The sequence below is a fragment of the Entelurus aequoreus genome, linkage group LG19 (assembly GCF_033978785.1).
Source record: "Entelurus aequoreus isolate RoL-2023_Sb linkage group LG19, RoL_Eaeq_v1.1, whole genome shotgun sequence".
Lineage (NCBI taxonomy): Eukaryota > Metazoa > Chordata > Actinopteri > Syngnathiformes > Syngnathidae > Entelurus > Entelurus aequoreus.
This window is the reverse complement of record NC_084749.1, coordinates 3,345,354-3,367,242: the sequence shown is the minus strand read 5'-3', so window position 1 is coordinate 3,367,242 and position 21,889 is coordinate 3,345,354. Positions and strand designations below refer to the sequence as shown.

The following is a 21,889-nucleotide window of genomic DNA, read 5'->3' as shown; positions in this document are numbered from 1 at the left end:
CCTGAACCCTAACCCTAACCCTAACCCTAACCCTAACCCTAACCCTAACCCTAACCCTAACCCTAACCCTAACCCTAACCCTAACCCTAACCCTAACCCTAACCCTAACCCTAACCCTAACCCTAACCCTAACCCTAACCCTAACCCTAACCCTAACCCTAACCCTAACCCTAACCCTAACCCTAACCCTAACCCTAACCCTAACCCTAACCCTAACCCTAACCCTAACCCTAACCCTAACCCTAACCCTAACCCTAACCCTAACCCTAACCCTAACCCTAACCCTAACCCTAACCCTAACCCTAACCCTAACCCTAACCCTAACCCTAACCCTAACCCTAACCCTAACCCTAACCCTAACCCTAACCCTAACCCTAACCCTAACCCTAACCCTAACCCTAACCCTAACCCTAACCCTAACCCTAACCCTAACCCTAACCCTAACCCTAACCCTAACCCTAACCCTAACCCTAACCCTAACCCTAACCCTAACCCTAACCCTAACCCTAACCCTAACCCTAACCCTAACCCTAACCCTAACCCTAACCCTAACCCTAACCCTAACCCTAACCCTAACCCTAACCCTAACCCTAACCCTAACCCTAACCCTAACCCTAACCCTAACCCTAACCCTAACCCTAACCCTAACCCTAACCCTAACCCTAACCCTAACCCTAACCCTAACCCTAACCCTAACCCTAACCCTAACCCTAACCCTAACCCTAACCCTAACCCTAACCCTAACCCTAACCCTAACCCTAACCCTAACCCTAACCCTAACCCTAACCCTAACCCTAACCCTAACCCTAACCCTAACCCTAACCCTAACCCTAACCCTAACCCTAACCCTAACCCTAACCCTAACCCTAACCCTAACCCTAACCCTAACCCTAACCCTAACCCTAACCCTAACCCTAACCCTAACCCTAACCCTAACCCTAACCCTAACCCTAACCCTAACCCTAACCCTAACCCTAACCCTAACCCTAACCCTAACCCTAACCCTAACCCTAACCCTAACCCTAACCCTAACCCTAACCCTAACCCTAACCCTAACCCTAACCCTAACCCTAACCCTAACCCTAACCCTAACCCTAACCCTAACCCTAACCCTAACCCTAACCCTAACCCTAACCCTAACCCTAACCCTAACCCTAACCCTAACCCTAACCCTAACCCTAACCCTAACCCTAACCCTAACCCTAACCCTAACCCTAACCCTAACCCTAACCCTAACCCTAACCCTAACCCTAACCCTAACCCTAACCCTAACCCTAACCCTAACCCTAACCCTAACCCTAACCCTAACCCTAACCCTAACCCTAACCCTAACCCTAACCCTAACCCTAACCCTAACCCTAACCCTAACCCTAACCCTAACCCTAACCCTAACCCTAACCCTAACCCTAACCCTAACCCTAACCCTAACCCTAACCCTAACCCTAACCCTAACCCTAACCCTAACCCTAACCCTAACCCTAACCCTAACCCTAACCCTAACCCTAACCCTAACCCTAACCCTAACCCTAACCCTAACCCTAACCCTAACCCTAACCCTAACCCTAACCCTAACCCTAACCCTAACCCTAACCCTAACCCTAACCCTAACCCTAACCCTAACCCTAACCCTAACCCTAACCCTAACCCTAACCCTAACCCTAACCCTAACCCTAACCCTAACCCTAACCCTAACCCTAACCCTAACCCTAACCCTAACCCTAACCCTAACCCTAACCCTAACCCTAACCCTAACCCTAACCCTAACCCTAACCCTAACCCTAACCCTAACCCTAACCCTAACCCTAACCCTAACCCTAACCCTAACCCTAACCCTAACCCTAACCCTAACCCTAACCCTAACCCTAACCCTAACCCTAACCCTAACCCTAACCCTAACCCTAACCCTAACCCTAACCCTAACCCTAACCCTAACCCTAACCCTAACCCTAACCCTAACCCTAACCCTAACCCTAACCCTAACCCTAACCCTAACCCTAACCCTAACCCTAACCCTAACCCTAACCCTAACCCTAACCCTAACCCTAACCCTAACCCTAACCCTAACCCTAACCCTAACCCTAACCCTAACCCTAACCCTAACCCTAACCCTAACCCTAACCCTAACCCTAACCCTAACCCTAACCCTAACCCTAACCCTAACCCTAACCCTAACCCTAACCCTAACCCTAACCCTAACCCTAACCCTAACCCTAACCCTAACCCTAACCCTAACCCTAACCCTAACCCTAACCCTAACCCTAACCCTAACCCTAACCCTAACCCTAACCCTAACCCTAACCCTAACCCTAACCCTAACCCTAACCCTAACCCTAACCCTAACCCTAACCCTAACCCTAACCCTAACCCTAACCCTAACCCTAACCCTAACCCTAACCCTAACCCTAACCCTAACCCTAACCCTAACCCTAACCCTAACCCTAACCCTAACCCTAACCCTAACCCTAACCCTAACCCTAACCCTAACCCTAACCCTAACCCTAACCCTAACCCTAACCCTAACCCTAACCCTAACCCTAACCCTAACCCTAACCCTAACCCTAACCCTAACCCTAACCCTAACCCTAACCCTAACCCTAACCCTAACCCTAACCCTAACCCTAACCCTAACCCTAACCCTAACCCTAACCCTAACCCTAACCCTAACCCTAACCCTAACCCTAACCCTAACCCTAACCCTAACCCTAACCCTAACCCTAACCCTAACCCTAACCCTAACCCTAACCCTAACCCTAACCCTAACCCTAACCCTAACCCTAACCCTAACCCTAACCCTAACCCTAACCCTAACCCTAACCCTAACCCTAACCCTAACCCTAACCCTAACCCTAACCCTAACCCTAACCCTAACCCTAACCCTAACCCTAACCCTAACCCTAACCCTAACCCTAACCCTAACCCTAACCCTAACCCTAACCCTAACCCTAACCCTAACCCTAACCCTAACCCTAACCCTAACCCTAACCCTAACCCTAACCCTAACCCTAACCCTAACCCTAACCCTAACCCTAACCCTAACCCTAACCCTAACCCTAACCCTAACCCTAACCCTAACCCTAACCCTAACCCTAACCCTAACCCTAACCCTAACCCTAACCCTAACCCTAACCCTAACCCTAACCCTAACCCTAACCCTAACCCTAACCCTAACCCTAACCCTAACCCTAACCCTAACCCTAACCCTAACCCTAACCCTAACCCTAACCCTAACCCTAACCCTAACCCTAACCCTAACCCTAACCCTAACCCTAACCCTAACCCTAACCCTAACCCTAACCCTAACCCTAACCCTAACCCTAACCCTAACCCTAACCCTAACCCTAACCCTAACCCTAACCCTAACCCTAACCCTAACCCTAACCCTAACCCTAACCCTAACCCTAACCCTAACCCTAACCCTAACCCTAACCCTAACCCTAACCCTAACCCTAACCCTAACCCTAACCCTAACCCTAACCCTAACCCTAACCCTAACCCTAACCCTAACCCTAACCCTAACCCTAACCCTAACCCTAACCCTAACCCTAACCCTAACCCTAACCCTAACCCTAACCCTAACCCTAACCCTAACCCTAACCCTAACCCTAACCCTAACCCTAACCCTAACCCTAACCCTAACCCTAACCCTAACCCTAACCCTAACCCTAACCCTAACCCTAACCCTAACCCTAACCCTAACCCTAACCCTAACCCTAACCCTAACCCTAACCCTAACCCTAACCCTAACCCTAACCCTAACCCTAACCCTAACCCTAACCCTAACCCTAACCCTAACCCTAACCCTAACCCTAACCCTAACCCTAACCCTAACCCTAACCCTAACCCTAACCCTAACCCTAACCCTAACCCTAACCCTAACCCTAACCCTAACCCTAACCCTAACCCTAACCCTAACCCTAACCCTAACCCTAACCCTAACCCTAACCCTAACCCTAACCCTAACCCTAACCCTAACCCTAACCCTAACCCTAACCCTAACCCTAACCCTAACCCTAACCCTAACCCTAACCCTAACCCTAACCCTAACCCTAACCCTAACCCTAACCCTAACCCTAACCCTAACCCTAACCCTAACCCTAACCCTAACCCTAACCCTAACCCTAACCCTAACCCTAACCCTAACCCTAACCCTAACCCTAACCCTAACCCTAACCCTAACCCTAACCCTAACCCTAACCCTAACCCTAACCCTAACCCTAACCCTAACCCTAACCCTAACCCTAACCCTAACCCTAACCCTAACCCTAACCCTAACCCTAACCCTAACCCTAACCCTAACCCTAACCCTAACCCTAACCCTAACCCTAACCCTAACCCTAACCCTAACCCTAACCCTAACCCTAACCCTAACCCTAACCCTAACCCTAACCCTAACCCTAACCCTAACCCTAACCCTAACCCTAACCCTAACCCTAACCCTAACCCTAACCCTAACCCTAACCCTAACCCTAACCCTAACCCTAACCCTAACCCTAACCCTAACCCTAACCCTAACCCTAACCCTAACCCTAACCCTAACCCTAACCCTAACCCTAACCCTAACCCTAACCCTAACCCTAACCCTAACCCTAACCCTAACCCTAACCCTAACCCTAACCCTAACCCTAACCCTAACCCTAACCCTAACCCTAACCCTAACCCTAACCCTAACCCTAACCCTAACCCTAACCCTAACCCTAACCCTAACCCTAACCCTAACCCTAACCCTAACCCTAACCCTAACCCTAACCCTAACCCTAACCCTAACCCTAACCCTAACCCTAACCCTAACCCTAACCCTAACCCTAACCCTAACCCTAACCCTAACCCTAACCCTAACCCTAACCCTAACCCTAACCCTAACCCTAACCCTAACCCTAACCCTAACCCTAACCCTAACCCTAACCCTAACCCTAACCCTAACCCTAACCCTAACCCTAACCCTAACCCTAACCCTAACCCTAACCCTAACCCTAACCCTAACCCTAACCCTAACCCTAACCCTAACCCTAACCCTAACCCTAACCCTAACCCTAACCCTAACCCTAACCCTAACCCTAACCCTAACCCTAACCCTAACCCTAACCCTAACCCTAACCCTAACCCTAACCCTAACCCTAACCCTAACCCTAACCCTAACCCTAACCCTAACCCTAACCCTAACCCTAACCCTAACCCTAACCCTAACCCTAACCCTAACCCTAACCCTAACCCTAACCCTAACCCTAACCCTAACCCTAACCCTAACCCTAACCCTAACCCTAACCCTAACCCTAACCCTAACCCTAACCCTAACCCTAACCCTAACCCTAACCCTAACCCTAACCCTAACCCTAACCCTAACCCTAACCCTAACCCTCTTTTTGCCTTGATGTGGAGGGTGTCAGCCCCGCCCCCTTCCTGCTCAAAACCTCCTCCATTCCTGAGACAGGCACATCTCCCTCACAGCGCTCGATGAGAGGACATCACGCTGCAGAGAAAACATGGAGAAGCCAAAGCCAGCCTGATGAGGCTTGACAAGCCGAAACGCGTCGCTGGAATCAGGTCCAACAATGTGTTTGACATCACATCTAATGCTTTTGTGATTTCTTTCTTGCAGGGTGCCCTGAGGGCCTACCGTTGGAGCTTGACGTTACCGGCACGGGCTGAAGCAGGACAGTGCATCCTTGCCCATCCCCCTTCCCCCAACCCTAACCCCACAACACCTAACCCTAACCCTAACCCTAACCCTAACCCTAACCCTAACCCTAAACCCTAACCCTAACCCTAACCCTAACCCTAACCCTAACCCTAACCCTAACCCTAACCCTAACCCTAACCCTAACCCTAACCCTAACCCTAACCCTAACCCTAACCCTAACCCTAACCCTAACCCTAACCCTAACCCTAACCCCTAACCCTAACCCTAACCCTAACCCTAACCCTAACCCTAACCCTAACCCTAACCCTAACCCTAACCCTAACCCTAACCCTAACCCTAACCCCTAACCCTAACCCTAACCCTAACCCTAACCCTAACCCTAACCCTAACCCTAACCCTAACCCTAACCCTAACCCTAACCCTAACCCTAACCCTAACCCTAACCCTAACCCTAACCCTAACCCTAACCCTAACCCTAACCCTAACCCCTAACCCTAACCCTAACCCTAACCCCTAACCCTAACCCTAACCCTAACCCTAACCCTAACCCCTAACCCTAACCCTAACCCTAACCCTAACCCTAACCCTAACCCTAACCCTAACCCTAACCCTAACCCTAACCCTAACCCTAACCCTAACCCTAACCCTAACCCTAACCCCTAACCCCTAACCCTAACCCTAACCCTAACCCTAACCCTAACCCTAACCCTAACCCCTAACCCTAACCCTAACCCTAACCCTAACCCTAACCCTAACCCTAACCCTAACCCTAACCCTAACCCTAACCCTAACCCCAACCCTAACCCTAACCCTAACCCTAACCCTAACCCTAACCCTAACCCTAACCCTAACCCTCTAGTAAAATCCTCCCCCTTCCACAGCTCCATTTGGAAAAAGGCTCCAGCGGATGAGGTGGCCATCTTGCTGGAGACCTCAAGTGTGGAAGCTTTACATGCCTGATGAGGCCAAAACAGGCCGAAACGCGTCGCATGTTCATAAAAATAATGAAGAAATTGGTTGATGTGTCTGACACCGCTCTCGGCGTTGTCCGATTGGGGTCCCCTGGGGGGGTGTGCTCTGGGTGTGGGGTCACTCTGGCAGGCTGTAGACGGACAGCGCATATTCCCTTTTCCCTCCCCCTAACCCTAACCCCCCAACACCTAACCCTAACCCTAACCCTAACCCTAACCCTAACCCCTAACCCCTAACCCTAACCCTAACCCTAACCCTAACCCTAACCCTAACCCTAAAAAAACTATGCGTACATATGTACACATATGTATATATGTATACATATACATATGTTTAAATATGTATATGTACACATATGTATATGTATACTTATGCACACACATTACTGTAGATGAAACTTAACATGTTCCTACCTTTAAGACCTGTGTTTCCGATCTGTCCGTCCGCTCTTATCATCCCAGGAATTCCTCAAGAACCAGGCAAACCATGTGGTCCTTGTGGAAGCGTTGATCCCGGAGGTCCAGGAGAGCTGGGGGGGTCCCATGGCACAGCCCTTTTAGTGCTCACTGCTACTGCTGCCAGCCTCTCTGTCACAACAGAGATTGATTTAGAAACTGTATAATGTGGAGATTAAAAAATATACTGTACATACATCTTATACACAATAACTCTAATTCCAGTACTTCCTATAAAACCCTAACCATTCCCTCGCCACTACATCTCCACACATCTTCCTACATGTATGGTTTTGATTTGATTTTGGCTAATTTATACTTTTGACAGATAGAACTGATACTTTACATATTAAATAGAATTGTTGTTTACAATAACAAGCAAATTATTATTTGGGGGGGGGGGGGGGTTTGAGTATGAAAGCTCACCTTGCAACATTCTTAGCACCACATCAATAACATGCTGGTCAGATGTATCTTGTCCCTGAAGAGAAGAACATTGTGTAAAAGTGACAACCATTACATTTCCCAGACAGGAAGTGGACTCACCGGTGGACCCTCAATACCCGGCATGCCAGGCACTCCTCTCATGCCGTTCAACCCCCAAGGACCAGGCAGTCCAAGGGGTCCTAGATCACCTGGCTTCCCACAGTCTCCAGTTGGACCGTTATGTCCAAGGTCTCCCCTCACTCTGTGCTGCAAACAAATGTAGGCTGAATACAAGTGCATGAAGTGTATATTTAGTTAACACATGATCATACACAACTCACCTGTCCTTTAGGGCCAGGTTCTCCAGACATACCCTGTCACAAGCAAACAATCATGAGTTACTGATTTTAATGATTGTAGGCTCTGGTCCTTTAGGTTTGTTTTCCTCGTTTAGTTATAAGCACAGCATCAAGAAACGGTTGTGTTTCTACATGTAGAGTTCAACTATGAAAAAGTTTGAATGCAGCGTTAAAAGATTGTCCAACAATAGTCTGTACAAAAACATGCAGAATGAGGGTTCCTACTAGTTGCGGGGGAAAAAATACTGAAACACAAAGACTCTCTTTTTTTTTTTTAAGTACTATTAATGTATAATCTATACAAGATTCATTTCTGCTCAGCTATTCATTAAAACTAAACCAGGGATGTCCAAAACTTTACCACAAAGGGCCGCACACTGAAAAGTTATCGAATGTAGGGGCCATTTTGATATTTGTTGTTTTTAACACCTTAAAGTCTTTCCTTGAGGATTGTTAAAAGTCCTAGGGACCCAAAAGGGGTCTCAGTCAAATAATATATTATGTGTCTTTGCTTTCAACATTGAAATATTAATAGGTCAACTTCAGAATGTCCAAAATGACTGTTCTTACCCTTTCACCTTTCTCACCAGCCATCCCCTCCACACCAGGGTCTCCCTTCAAGCAGAAAACTGAATATTTGTTAGTGTTTCCTGAAATAATGAAGGCTCCAATCATTCACAAACAAAAGTGATACTCACAATGTCTCCTTTGGGTCCACCTCTTCCTTGGAAGCCCTTTGAATGACAAGAGACAAACTTATACATGTATGACATGGTGGAGTTAAAAATATACTGTAAATACATCTCATACACAATAACTAATTCCAGTACTTTCTATAAAACACTACCTTTAGGAGAAAGTGTAAGTATTGATGCCCTACTGTTTAGGACAGCAATACTTGTATAATTCACTTTAGACCTTTAGAAGAACATATAAGTATTGATGTACTACAGTACAAGGACAGAAACACTTATATAATATAATTTTAACCTTTAGGGGAAAGTGTAAGTATTGATGGACAGAAACACTTACATACAATCTTTACAAAAAAGTGTATGTATTGATGTACTGAAATACTTATATAGTATACTACCTTTAGGAGAAAGTGTAAGTATTGATGTGCAAGGACAGAATCACTTATATAATATACTATCTTTAGAAGAAGTGCAAGTATTGATGTACTGAAATACTTACATAATATACTACTTTAGAAGAAAGTATGCATTGATGTATTACAGTACAAGGACATAATTACTTATATAATATACTATCTTTAGAAGAAAGTGTATATACATGCGTATATGCTAGTTTTAGGAGTATTGATGTACTACAGTACAAGGATAGAAACACATACTGTATTTCCAAGACAGTGTATGTATTGATGCACTACAGTACAAGGACAGAAATACTTATATATACCAAGTTTAAAAGACAGCATAATGGGTTAGGGTTAGGCCGCCGTGAGCTGAGACTGTCTCTACACAAGTCTCAGTATGTAATGTTATAAATGGCCTCAACGCGCTAGTGACACAAGATTTGAAGTGGTTTACGCTATATATATCCACCTCTCTGCAATTGGTGAGATATATACTACTCACAAGGGTGATTTGGCTGAAGATAAGGTGCCTCGAATGCCGAGTGGCCCATCGTTCCCCTGCAACCATGCCACAACGCGGATCAAAGTAATCTAAACGCGTCCGTGGTCAATTGTCCTCTAGTGATTTGGACAAAAATACAACGTTTAGTCCGGACGATCGAAAAATGTTGCAAGCTATGGTTGAAAAACTTGGAAAACTGTACATTTTGGATGAACTAAAAACTGACGTTTCAGAACTGTAAAAAATCAGTCGAGTACAATCACGCCGAAATGGTGGAGATAAAAAAGGAACAGACAACGCTAAAAGTTGAGTTAAAAAGCCTGAAACTCAAAACTACTAAACTGACAACGGAGAGCGAGAAATTAAAGGCGGACTTGTTGGAACTCCGCTGCAGGAGCATGCGGGACAAGCTGCTGATAATGAAGATGTAGGAGAGACTTACAGTATCATGGAGAACCTCGTCAGAGCCTTTCTGAAGGAGCAACTCGGCATCTCGGAGGAAGAAGTCAAGAGGATCCAAATGCAACGAGCACACAGGATTGGCAAACGCAAAGAGGATGCTAGACCGAGACCTATGCTTGTAAAGATTACTAACTCCAAATGCAAAGGCGGAGTGCTTGCTCTCTCCAGAAGACTGAAAGGTACTACATTCTTCATGACCAGCCAATACCCAGTCGAGGTGGTGGAGAAACCACATAAGTTAATTCCAATTATGAAGTCCTTTAGAGTGCCCGCCCTGAGATGGGTAGGTTGTGAGTTCAAACCCCGGCCGAGTCATACCAAAGACTATAAAAATGGGAGCCATTACCTCCCTGCTTGGCACTCAGCATCAAGGCTTGGAATTGGTGGTTAAATCACCAAAAATTATTCCCGGGCGCGGCCACCGCTGCTGCTCACTGCTCCCCTCACCTCCCAGGGGGTGATCAAGGGTAATGGGTCAAATGCAGAGAATAATTTCACCACACCAAGTATGTGTGTGACAATCATTGGTGCTTTAACTTTAGGCAGAAAGGACAACAAGCTTGTCTTGTTTTCGATAAACTGTACGTTAACGGTGAGCTGTACAGAAGCATGTGAGGAACAATAATGTTGAGCAGTGATTGCGTCATCATGACATCGCCATGGTGACAACTTGACGGATATGAATTGACATTTTGTTTTGGAGCTTTTTAGTTTATTCTGGGACTGGACAGTGTAGTTAGATGTTGGGAAACGGTCAGCAAATAATATATGTTGGGGTGTACGTGTCTTGTGTGCTGTGGTGTGAATGGTGTGTCTGTGGCTTTATTAGAGGGGATCTTGGTTTCCTGGGAAATAGCAGGTGATGCTGCAGTTTTTAGTTACACGATTTCCATGTCTATGAAACTTATGGTGTTAAGACATTCAATCAAATATATAATGAATTTACTCAGGTCATGTGGTTTATAGGAACGATAATGAAGTTGGAATAATTAGTTATAATTGCAATGGTCTTACTTATCTTTATCTTGCAGACAACAGAAAAAAAAACTTATATTTATGTGGCTGAAGGAAAAAAAACAAGTTATATATTTTGTGTTCAAAATATGCATTCAACAAATTTAGATGAAGAAAAATGGAGAAACGAATGGGATGGTCCGATTTTCTTTTCACATGGTCACAGAAATTCAAAAGGTGTTATGATTTTGAAAAAATTATGTTTCAATTTTCAATTTAACTCTATAGAAAAAGACTCACAAGGACGCTGGTTAATATTAAATATGATTATTCAGGGTCAAAAGATGTGTGTGTTGAATGTGTGTGGGCCAAATGTTGATGAACCTTCCTTTTTTGAAATAAGTGAATGTAGTAGAATTTCTGACCTTTGAACTATATTTCGTGTCTATTAAGAATGTCTGCTCATTTCATTTCTCTTCTATTCTATACCATTGAATAGACCAGATGTAGGACAAAGTTGAATATGAAGTCGTGCCGACCAGTCTACAAAATATTTTGATTGTCTAAGCATGACTAAGGGATTCAAGGAGGTTGCAAAACAAACATGTTGAAAACAACGGGACCTTGACGCATGAGGAAAACAGATAAAAATGGCCATGAAACCAGGACTCTAGGAGATTGCTTGATTCGTGTGTCCTCCGGAGGAGGTCTGTTTGTTTGTCTGCAGGGACAGCTCAATCCAACTTGCACTTTTGACTATGGGTAAATAAACCTTTTGTACTAAACTCACTTTTGTTGCTGTTTAAGCGTCGGACAATCCACTACAAGAACAAGGGGACATTATTACTGTGGGGGATTTTAATGTGTCCTTGGATAAAGTTCTGGACCGAAAAGGGAATTCTTCAATGGATTATCACCCTCATTCTTTACAAAAGATTCAAAATATTATGGGTGCATTTGATTTAATTGATATCTGGAGATTCAAAAATCCTAGGTTTGTACTATACATGGAGAAGACAAATCCAGGCAAGTCGTATTGACTATTTTATTGATATCATTTTCATTGCTAAACAAAGTGACTGCAATATCAATCGATGATAAATTGCATTCTGATCATAATTGTATAGTATTAAATATTGCAATTGGAGATAATACATGTGGGCCCAAATATTGGAAGTTTAATCAAATGCTTCTACAGGATTATGAATTTATTGAAAAAACAAAGCAATGTATTACTTATGTAACTGCTGTGTACCCGTCCCGCCAAGAAGCCACACACAGGCTGGATTGGATGATGTGGTTCTTTACTGCAATGAGTGATCAGAACGCACATACACACAATATGTGGTTAGCACCTTCGCTGGTTTTGATGTCATTAGCAGTGTACAGGAAGTCTGCCCAAGTACATAACATTTTCATATTTTTACAATTACATGAAATGCAATTACAGATGTAACTTAATACAATGGTTTTTAACAGTATTCTTTTTTCGTGTGTGATCGTATAGTGGTTTTAACTTGCTTTTATCTTTAATGGTATTACAATTAATTCAATACAACATATTTTTAACTTGGTTTTTAACCAACATCATCCATTTTTATATATTTATGAAATAGAGCATAGAAAAATACAAAATACAATACAAGACATGACAGAAATAATGAAATGGACTTTTAGCACCCTCTGGTGGTGACTAGCGAATATGACAGACCACGTTGTTCCCATGTTAAAATGGCGAACAATACAAATTTAAATATGAACGTCTTGACACGTCAAACGCACATAGTGCAACAATTATTACCTGCAATGAGTGATCATACACACAATATGTGGTAAGCACCTCTGCTGCTTTCCATGTCTGCAGGGGGAAAATAATATCCACTTCAGTGCAAAATAGTAATACATCTGACGTGAGCAACAACCAATTCAAAATGAAAATTCCACAACATAGCATTTCAACTGCCATTAAATAACTGTGTATCTTACAATAAATCTCACGTTAGCTTTAGTGTCATTTATAATATTTTGCAGAGCAATATCAAAACGTGTCTTACCATTAGCAGAGAACAGGAAGTCTACTAATAGCTTCCGGTTTTGGGTCATATTTAAAGACTTTCAGGTACCAGCAGATGGCGCAATTGGACCTCTCTTTGCATAACAAACCAATATACATATTTTAGCAGGAATTTCACTCAAATAATCAAAGTAGTTCTTATAGCCGTTACACTTACTTATTTAAAAATAATATAGGATCATCATGTCCCCAAATCGCCTGGGATGCCTTCAAATGTTTTAGGGGATATGCCATTGCTTACTCTTCATGGGGGGAAAAAACAACTTAAAATGGCAGAACGGGAATTAAAGAAAGAAATTGAGGATTTACAAAAAAACATTGATAGTAATGATAATCTAATTAGTGAGCAACTGAATTCCTTTACAGCCAAACAAGAGGAGTTAGCAGACTTAGTTGAAAAACAATTATTGAAAATGTATGACTGCAACCGAGCAATCTGGATGAAAAAAGGTGAGAAGTGTTCAAAATTATTTTTTAAATGTCCAAAAAAAAATCATTCGAAAAAGAACATTTCCAAACTTATTAAAACAAATGGAAAGGTATTGGATACACACACCATGTTGTTGAAAGAAATGGAGAATTACTTTAAAAATATTTTTGCTAATCCAGTAATCCCTCTTGAAACTAGAATTTTTTTTCCAGAAAATTATGAAAGAAAATTAAATTCAGAAGAAAGCCATTCATGTGAAGGCCTCATTAGAGAGGAATAACTTGTGGAACCTTTGAAGTCTTTTCATCCAGGGAAACCCCAGGATTAGATAAACCTATTGAGGTTTATCTAATATTTTATGAAGAAACCATTGCTTACTAGTTTTATTTACTTATATAAAACAGTTTTTTTTGTCTAACACTCAAACAGAAGGTCTTATTTCTTTATTATTGAAACAGGAAATAAAGAGTCAGTATAAAGACCCAGTTTATCTAAAAAATTGGAAAACAATAACACTTCAGTGTTACGATACTAAGATCCTTGCAAAATGTTTGGCTACATGACTTAAGTGGTTAGGGTTAGGGTCAAATATTATTCACCAAGATCAATCAGGTTTCCTACAAGGAAGAAACATAGGAAACAATATTACACAGTTATTTGAAATTATAGAAAATTATAATATGGAAAATAAGAGGATTTATTTTTGTAGCCGACCTGGAGAAGGCATTTGACAAAATTAGCTTAGATTTTATTTGTAAAAGCTTAGTTTTTTTAAATTTTGGCAACACCTTATTGCACTGGATCAAGACACTATATATTAAAATTAACTGTAGAATCATCAATAATGGATACATCTCTGGGACAATACCTCTATTAAGAGGTCTAAAACAAGGGTGCCCTTTGTCTCCATACTTATTTATTATTGCTATGGAAATATTGGCGATTAAAGTTAGATTGAATACAAATATTGAAGGGTTTAGTAATAATAATATTGAAAGTAAAATAATGTATGCAGACGATACAAGCTTCTTTATCAGCCCCAATCCTCATTGGTGGCGGAACCTTCTAAATCTTTTGGACATATTTTCAAAGCAATCTAGGTTTAAGCTTAGTTATGATAAATGTAAAATATTAAGGATCGGAAATCTAAAGCAAACGTTATTTCATACTTGGTGTTGTTGCACCAGAGAATCTGGAAGATTTTGGGTTAGGGTTATTGGCTTAGTAAATGATGATAATCAACTAAGAAAGCTGTATAAAATTATGGAATTATGGAAAGGTAAATCCTTAACCTTGTATGTTAAAATATCTATTGTCAACTCGTTACTTATTCCTCAATTTATTTATTTGTTTTTGTCATTACCAGCTCCATCACAAAACTTTTTTAAGGTTTATGAGCGGCGGGTCTTCGATTTTGTCTGGGACGGCAAACCAGAAAAGATTAAAAGAAAGGTTTTGTACAATGAATATGAATATGGGGGCCTGAAACTTCTCAACCTTGAAGTTATGTGTCTGTCTTTAAAAGCATCAATTGTTCCAAAGATGTATTAAAACACTGAGTGGTACACAAGTGTCCTGTTGGACAAAAAACATGTACTGTATCAAAAGAAATTGTATCCGTTTTTACAAGTGATCCCCTCCCAGAGAGTCTGCTGGGAAACATGGCGGGGTTCATAAAGGAAACAATCCACTCATGGTGGTGTTTTCAATTTGATGTGCCAGAAAAAAGAGATGACATTTTGCAGCAGATAATATGGATGAACTCTAATATTGTAATAGATGGAAAGCCTTTCTTTTGGAAAAATGTGTTTGAAAGAGGAATCACTTTTGTCAATGATATTATCAATGAGAATGGTAAAATGATGAAGTATGATGAATTTAGAGCTATGTATGGTGATGCTTGCTCAAGCTTTTCATTTTATCAACTAACTGGAGTCATTGGGGAAAGATGGAAACAAATAATCAATTATGGAATTACTAAATTATTAGTTTGTAAACCTCTAATAAGAAATTCTAGTTGGCAAAAAGGAACTAAAATAAATAGAAAAAAATATAGTTTCTATTTAATAAAGAAATCTTTGAAGGCTGCCCCATATAACACATATGGAAAATGGGAGGACTTTTTTGACTGCTTTTTGACTGATGCCATATTCAAATTAATCTACAAAACTACTATCGATGTGCAAAATTGTTATTTTCAAATTAAAATTGTTTATAACTTCTTACCCACGAGAAAAATGTTAAAACTATGGAATGTGACAGAGTCGGATGATTGCCGATATTGTTGTAAGGAGTCTGAATCCACCCTTTGTCATATTGTGTCTTCATTTTGGGTGAAGTAGAAAAAATGTGTTTAAGGATTTGTTTGTTTATGAAGCTTGATGTGGTTTCTGTTATTTTAGGAGAGATCATTGACAGTCATGACTTAGTCAATTTAATTATAGTACTCGGTAAAAGGTTTATTTTTAAGGCCAAAAACAGATATTCACTTAGTATTATTCTCTTTAAAACATGTATTCAGTATTTCTTAACTTTAGAAAGTTATATGGTTGAAACCTATATTGATGCCAAAAAACATTTTAAAAAAGATGGAAAGTCCTCAAATGCTTATTTTGAAAATGTAATTTTGTTTACAGATATATGCAATGTGTTGTTGTGTTTCCTAATTTGAGTGTACATAAATGAAGGTGTGTGTTGCTGACAAGGGCGCCACTAGGGATTTTGGGCCCCATGAAAAGAATCTTTACAGGGCCCCCTGTATTATAATTTCATCATCATTGGGGGCCTCTCTAGGCCCCCCTCCATCATGGGCCCCTAGAATCCGTCTCCTTTACCCCCCCCCCCTTTCCGGCGCCCCTGGTTGCTGAGTCCGACCTGGACATAATCTGAACTGTACATAAATGCCTATTTTGAAAATGTAATTTTGTTTATAGATTATATGCAATCTGTTGTTGTGTTCCCTAATTTTGAATGTACATAAATGAAGGTGTGTGTTGCTGAGTCCGACCTGCACATAATCTGGACTGGACCTGGTTTTAAGAACTCTTTAAACAATCTAATTTCGTTGACAACCAGGTATGGTGAAGATAAGGTCCTTTTTTTTTTAAATTAATAAAATAAGATAAGATAAATTAATTAAAAACATTTTCTTGAATAAAAAAGAAAGTAAAACAATATAAAACAGTTACATAGAAACTAGTAATGAATGAAAATGAGTAAAATGAAGTGTTAAAGGTTAGTACTATTAGTGGAGCAGCAGCACGCACAATCATGTGTGCTTAAGGACTGTATCCCTTGCAGACTGTATTGATATATATTGATATATAATGCTTACGGGCTGTATCCCTTGCAGACTGTATTGATATATATTGATATATAATGCTTACGGGCTGTATCCCTTGCAGACTGTATTGATATATATTGATATATAATGTAGGAACCACAGACTGTATCCCTGCAGACTGTATTGATATATATTGATATATAATGTAGGAACCACAGACTGTATCCCTTGCAGACTGTATTGATATATATTGATATATAATGTAGGAAGCAGAATATTAATAACAGAAAGAAACAACCCTTTTGTGTGAATGAGTGTAAATGGGGGAGGGAGTTTTTTTTTGGGTTGGTGCACTAATTGTAAGTGTATCTGGTGTTTTTTATGTGGATTTAGTACAAATAAAAAATAAAGACAGCATAATGATGTACTACAAGGACATAAACACATGTTATACTATCTTTAGAAGAAATTGTAAGTATTGATAAATACTTATATAATATACTATCTTCTGAATAAATTAAAAGTACTGAAGCACTACAAGGACATAAATATTTAATCTTGCTTGAATGTATGTATGCCCTACTCAGTGGCCTAGTGGTTAGAGTGTCCGCCCTGAGATCGGTAGGTTGTGAGTCAAACCCCGGCCGAGTCATACCAAAGACTATAAAAATGGGAGCCATTACCTCCCTGCTTGGCACTCAGCATCAAGGGTTGGAATCGTGGGTTAAATTACCAACAATGATTCCCGGGCGCGGCCACCGCTGCTGCCCACTGCTCCCCTCACCCCCCAGGGGGTGATCAAGGGTGATGGGTCAAATCCAGAGAATAATTTTGCCACACCTAGTGTGTGTGTGTGACAATCATTGGTACTTTAAAGGCCTACTGAAAGCCACTACTAGCGACCACGCAGTCTGATAGTTTATATATCAATAATGAAACCTTAACATTGCAACACATGCCAATACGGCCGGGTTAGCTTATAAAGTGACGTTTTACATTTCCCGGCAAACTTCCGGCTGAAAACGTTTCGATATGATGATGTTTGCGCGTGACGTCTTGGGTTGAAGCGGAAGTATTCGGAGCCCATTGAATCCAATACAAAAAGCTTTGTTTTCATCTCAAAATTCCACAGTATTCTGGACATCTGTGTTGGTGAATCTTTTGCAATTTGTTTAATGAACAATGAAGACTGCAAAGAAGAAAGTTGTAGGTGGGATCGGTGTATTAGCGGCGGACTACAGCAACACAACCAGGAGGACTTTGAGGATAGCAGACGCGCTAGCCGAACGACCTCACCTTGACTTCCTCCGTCTCCGGGCCGCCAACCGCATCGGTGATCGGGTGAAGTCCTTCGTCGTACCGTCGATCGCTGGAACGCAGGTGAGCACGGGTCGTGATGAGCAGATGAGAGCTGGCGTAGGTGCAGAGCTAATGTTTTTAGCGTAGCTCTGTCGAGGTTCCGTAGCTAAGTTAGCTTCAATGGCGTCGTTAGCAACAGCATTGCTAAGCTTCGCCAAGCTGGAAAGCATTAACCGTGTAGTTACATGTCCATGGTTTAATAGTATTGTTGATCTTCTGTCTATCCTTCCAGTCAGGGACTTATTTGTTTTGTTTCTATATGCAGTAAAGCCCGATGCTATCACATTAGCTCAGTAGCTAAAGTGCTTCACCGATGTATTGTCGTAGAGATAAAAGTCACTGTGAATGTCCATTTCGCGTTCCAGACTCTCATTTTCATGAGGATATAGTATCCCAGGTGGTTTAAAATACAAATCCGTGATCCACAATAGAAAAAGGAGAGAGTGTGGAATCCAATGAGCCAGCTTGTAACTAAGTTACGGTCAGAGTGAAAAAAGATACGTTCTGCACTGCACGCTAGTCCTTCACTTTCCTCATCCACGAATCTTTCATCCTCGCTCAAATTAATGGGGTAATCGTCGCTTTCTCGGTCCGAATCTCTCTCGCTGCTGGTGTAAACAATGTGCAGATGTGAGCAGCCCCGGAAGGGGCTGCTCACATCTCACATCTCCAGAAGGGCTGTTGTCACGCTACTTCCGGTAGGGGCAAGGCTTTTTTTTATCGGAGACCAAAAGTTGCGAACTTTATCGTCGTTGTTCTATACTAAATCCTTTCAGCAAAAATATGGCAATATCGCGAAATGATCAACTATGACACATAGAATGGATCTGCTATCCCCGTTTAAATAAAAACATTTAATTTCAGTAGGCCTTTAACTTTAACTGTATTTAATTCCTGGGTAAACACTGCCCCCTGGTGGACTCTTTCACCACATACCTTGTCTCCTTTGGTTCCACTCAGACCTTGAGCACCTGGAACACCCATCGGTCCTCTCTCTCCTTTGCTTCCCTGTCATATATGAAAACAATGAATAAGTATTGTACTTTCAACACAATATATTGCAAAAAACTTACAGCCTCTTTGACTATTCCTTGTGGAGCCACTGGACCGCGCTGACCTCGGTCTCCCTGCAGTTACACGTATGAGGTGAGTATCTGGAGTCAGTGTTATTGACAAACGTATTTACCTTGGGACCAGGAACTCCTTCCATACCAGCCTCACCAGGAACCCCAGGCTTGCCCTATAGCAACAAGTCATTTCAGGTGTGCAGTAGAAAAACAGTCAAATTGATAAGCACTGGATTTGTTTTGGTACTCACCTAAGGTCAAAGGGCACCGGACATGCCGGCATGACCTCTGGGACCAGGCTCGCCCTAGCAAGAGAAAAAGTGGTTAAAAGTGAAGTGCATAATGTAAAAAGTTAGATTTAATAGTACTTACTTTAACTCCAGGACCACATTTGGCCCCAGGACTACCAGGTAATCCCTAGAGAGAGAAACGCAGCACAATCATACACATGTACTAGAACAGACTCTTTATTTAGGACCACATGTTACAGTGAATGAATATGCATTTTAATGTATAATCACCTCATGATAGTATTACACAATTCCCTAAGCCAGTGATTCTCTAACTGTGGTACGACAAAGAATGACATAAATATGCAAACACAGTGTTACTGTTCAAACTGTGGGCAAAAATATTCAATGAATACTTATGGCCACTACACAACCATATTTCAATGTTGGTCATTATGGTGGTACTTGGAGAGCAAAGGTTTTTTTTCTGAAGTGGTACTTAGAGAACAACCTTTACATATTTGCTTTTAAAGGGGAACAAGCATTTAAAAAAAAAAAATATTGGAATATAAATGTTAACACAGGGGTGTCTAAACTTTTTCACCAAAAAGTCAAAGTATGCGGGCACCGTTTTGATATATTTTTATTTTGTAACAAAAATACTCAAAACAGACATTAAAGACAAAACTTATTTACAGCTATAATTCACCAAGTATATATAAATATATATATATATATATATAATATATATATATATATATATATATATATATATATATATATATATATATATATATATATATCCTGAAAATATGCAAACAAAACTGTGTTTAGATAATTGATACTTCAAAATTGCATAAATAAATCTTAAGGAATACAACATAACTTTGCTTCTGAGAGCTTCAAAATGTAATGAATTTTACTAATTAAATATGGTCATTTTAAATGAATTATTATGATCATTTAAAATTAATTATTTCAAATATGTTTATTTTAATATATAATTCTATGGCTGGATGTAATAAGGAGTCAGAAAAAATAAAAATAAAAAATAGAATTAATTTTGATGTTTTTAGCAAAATATAGTAAAAATGTATTTATTTATTTTTTTTAAATTAATATATTAATTTTTAGGTAAGATAAACATAATAATACCATTTATCTCTAGTCTGGATGATTTAGTTCTTGTCACCCTGTTGTCCTCCCGTCTCTTTCCCGAGAATGGCTCCATGAGCTGGAAAAACGCCTGGAGATGCCCTGCGTCAACAACACGGTCGACGGCCCGTCAGTGCACAGCTCGTACATCGCCGCCCTCTACTTCACCCTCAGCAGCCTGACCAGCGTCGGCTTTGGCAACGTGTGCGCCAACACGGACGCCGAGAAGATCTTCTCCATCTGCACCATGCTCATCGGCGGTATGCCGGACGCCTCGTATGGAATAACGTGATTGGGCAAGTACGCTGTTTATATCGTGGGAAAGCGGACGTGAAAACAGGCTGTCCTCACTCAGGTCCGCATGGAGCTGGAGGGGGCGTGGCCTCCAGCTCCGGCTGAAAATCGGGAGATTTTCGGGAGAATATTTGTCCCGGGAGGTTTTCGGGAGAGGCGCTGAATTTCGGGAGTCTCCCGGAAAATTCGGGAGGGTTGGCAAGTATATGGTACCTGAAACAAAAGGTGCAAAGTGCTTGAGGCCGCTGACCTACCTATCTCTATTGCAACGGCCGTTTGCGATGCGTATCGTTGCTTACTGTGCGTGGCGTTATTTTTGGACAACAATCATGTCCACAATGTAACAACAATCATGTCCACAATGTAAATAAAAGTCAAGGCACTTTCAACATATTCAACAATTTTACACATCTGGTTGAACAAATTGTGACTTTAACACAACATGTCAAGGAAATAAAATAAAAGCAAATACAAACACAGTATTAAAAATAATAAAACAATATGATAAAATACAAAATTCAAAGACAAAAAAAGGGCTACATTCAATCACTTTAAATGTTTTCAATAAAGACATCAATTTAAGGTATTTGGTACTTTTAATCATTTTCCAAGATTTAATTGGTCATTTGAAACCATTAAGCCAATTAAAACCTGTAGGTTTTAACTTCAGAAATCGGCATTTATGTATAAAAATTGTTGCTTGCAGCATTATAGTGTTGACAAACATGTCTAAGGGTGTGGAGATGTCCCCATTCACAATAAAAGAGATCAAATTTGACATATATATAAATGATAGTAACATATAAATGTTTGTCAACATTATTATGCTGCAAGCATATTAAATGAACTATTGAATGAAACATGCATTTTTTATGCATTAATGTTGATTTCTGAAAGTAAAAACATGTTCTAATTGGCTAAACGGTTTGAATTTATCAATTAAATCTGGGAAAATGGTTAAAAGTACAAAAACCTTTAAATATATATCTTTAGTGACTTAATTTAACCCTTTTTTTTTTAAATTGTATCATATTTTTTATTATTTTTAATACTCTTTGGTTTTGCTTTTATTTTCTTTCCTTGACATGTTTTGTTCAACCTGATGGATGTGTAAAATTGTTGAATATAAAAAA

The 21,889-nt window shown here is 41.1% G+C and overlaps 2 protein-coding genes across 4 annotated transcripts in view; one reads left to right on the top strand and one right to left on the bottom strand.

The window, feature by feature from the left end:
- lpla (lipoprotein lipase a) overlaps window positions 1-21,889 on the top strand; it is a 743,422-nt gene that overhangs the window by 318,837 nt on the left and 402,696 nt on the right. The gene's annotated exons all lie outside the window — the stretch shown is intronic.
- Window positions 7,029-12,721, bottom strand: LOC133635001 (collagen alpha-2(IX) chain-like). 3 transcript variants are annotated; one of them, XR_009822003.1, is made up of 7 exons: window positions 12,705-12,721; window positions 12,101-12,171; window positions 8,549-8,584; window positions 8,421-8,465; window positions 7,612-7,865; window positions 7,492-7,546; window positions 7,029-7,197 (listed from the first exon to the last, which is right to left on the bottom strand). XR_009822003.1 is itself a non-coding variant. In XM_062027674.1 (6 exons), exons 4-6 carry the CDS (start codon window positions 7,789-7,791, stop codon window positions 7,079-7,081), a joined length of 354 nt encoding a protein of 117 aa, XP_061883658.1. In that variant the 5' UTR covers window positions 7,792-7,865; window positions 8,421-8,479; window positions 8,549-8,584; window positions 12,101-12,645; the 3' UTR covers window positions 7,029-7,078. The 3 variants fall into 3 exon arrangements, 2 of the variants coding, with proteins under 2 accessions (XP_061883658.1, XP_061883657.1); XM_062027674.1 differs by lacking the exon at window positions 12,705-12,721 and having other exon boundaries at window positions 8,421-8,479; window positions 12,101-12,645; XM_062027673.1 differs by lacking the exon at window positions 12,705-12,721 and having other exon boundaries at window positions 12,101-12,645.

Excerpts from the sequence above, each read along its gene's own strand:
- LOC133635001 (XM_062027674.1), bottom strand. The coding sequence starts at position 7,791 with ATGCACTTGTATTCAGCCTACATTTGTTTGCAGCACAGAGTGAGGGGA. Across the intron at positions 7,547-7,611 it reads CGGGTATTGAGGGTCCACCG|GGACAAGATACATCTGACCA; the intron begins GTGAGTCCACTT and ends TCTTCTCTTCAG. Across the intron at positions 7,198-7,491 it reads GGTGCTAAGAATGTTGCAAG|AGAGGCTGGCAGCAGTAGCA; the intron begins GTGAGCTTTCAT and ends CTGTTGTGACAG.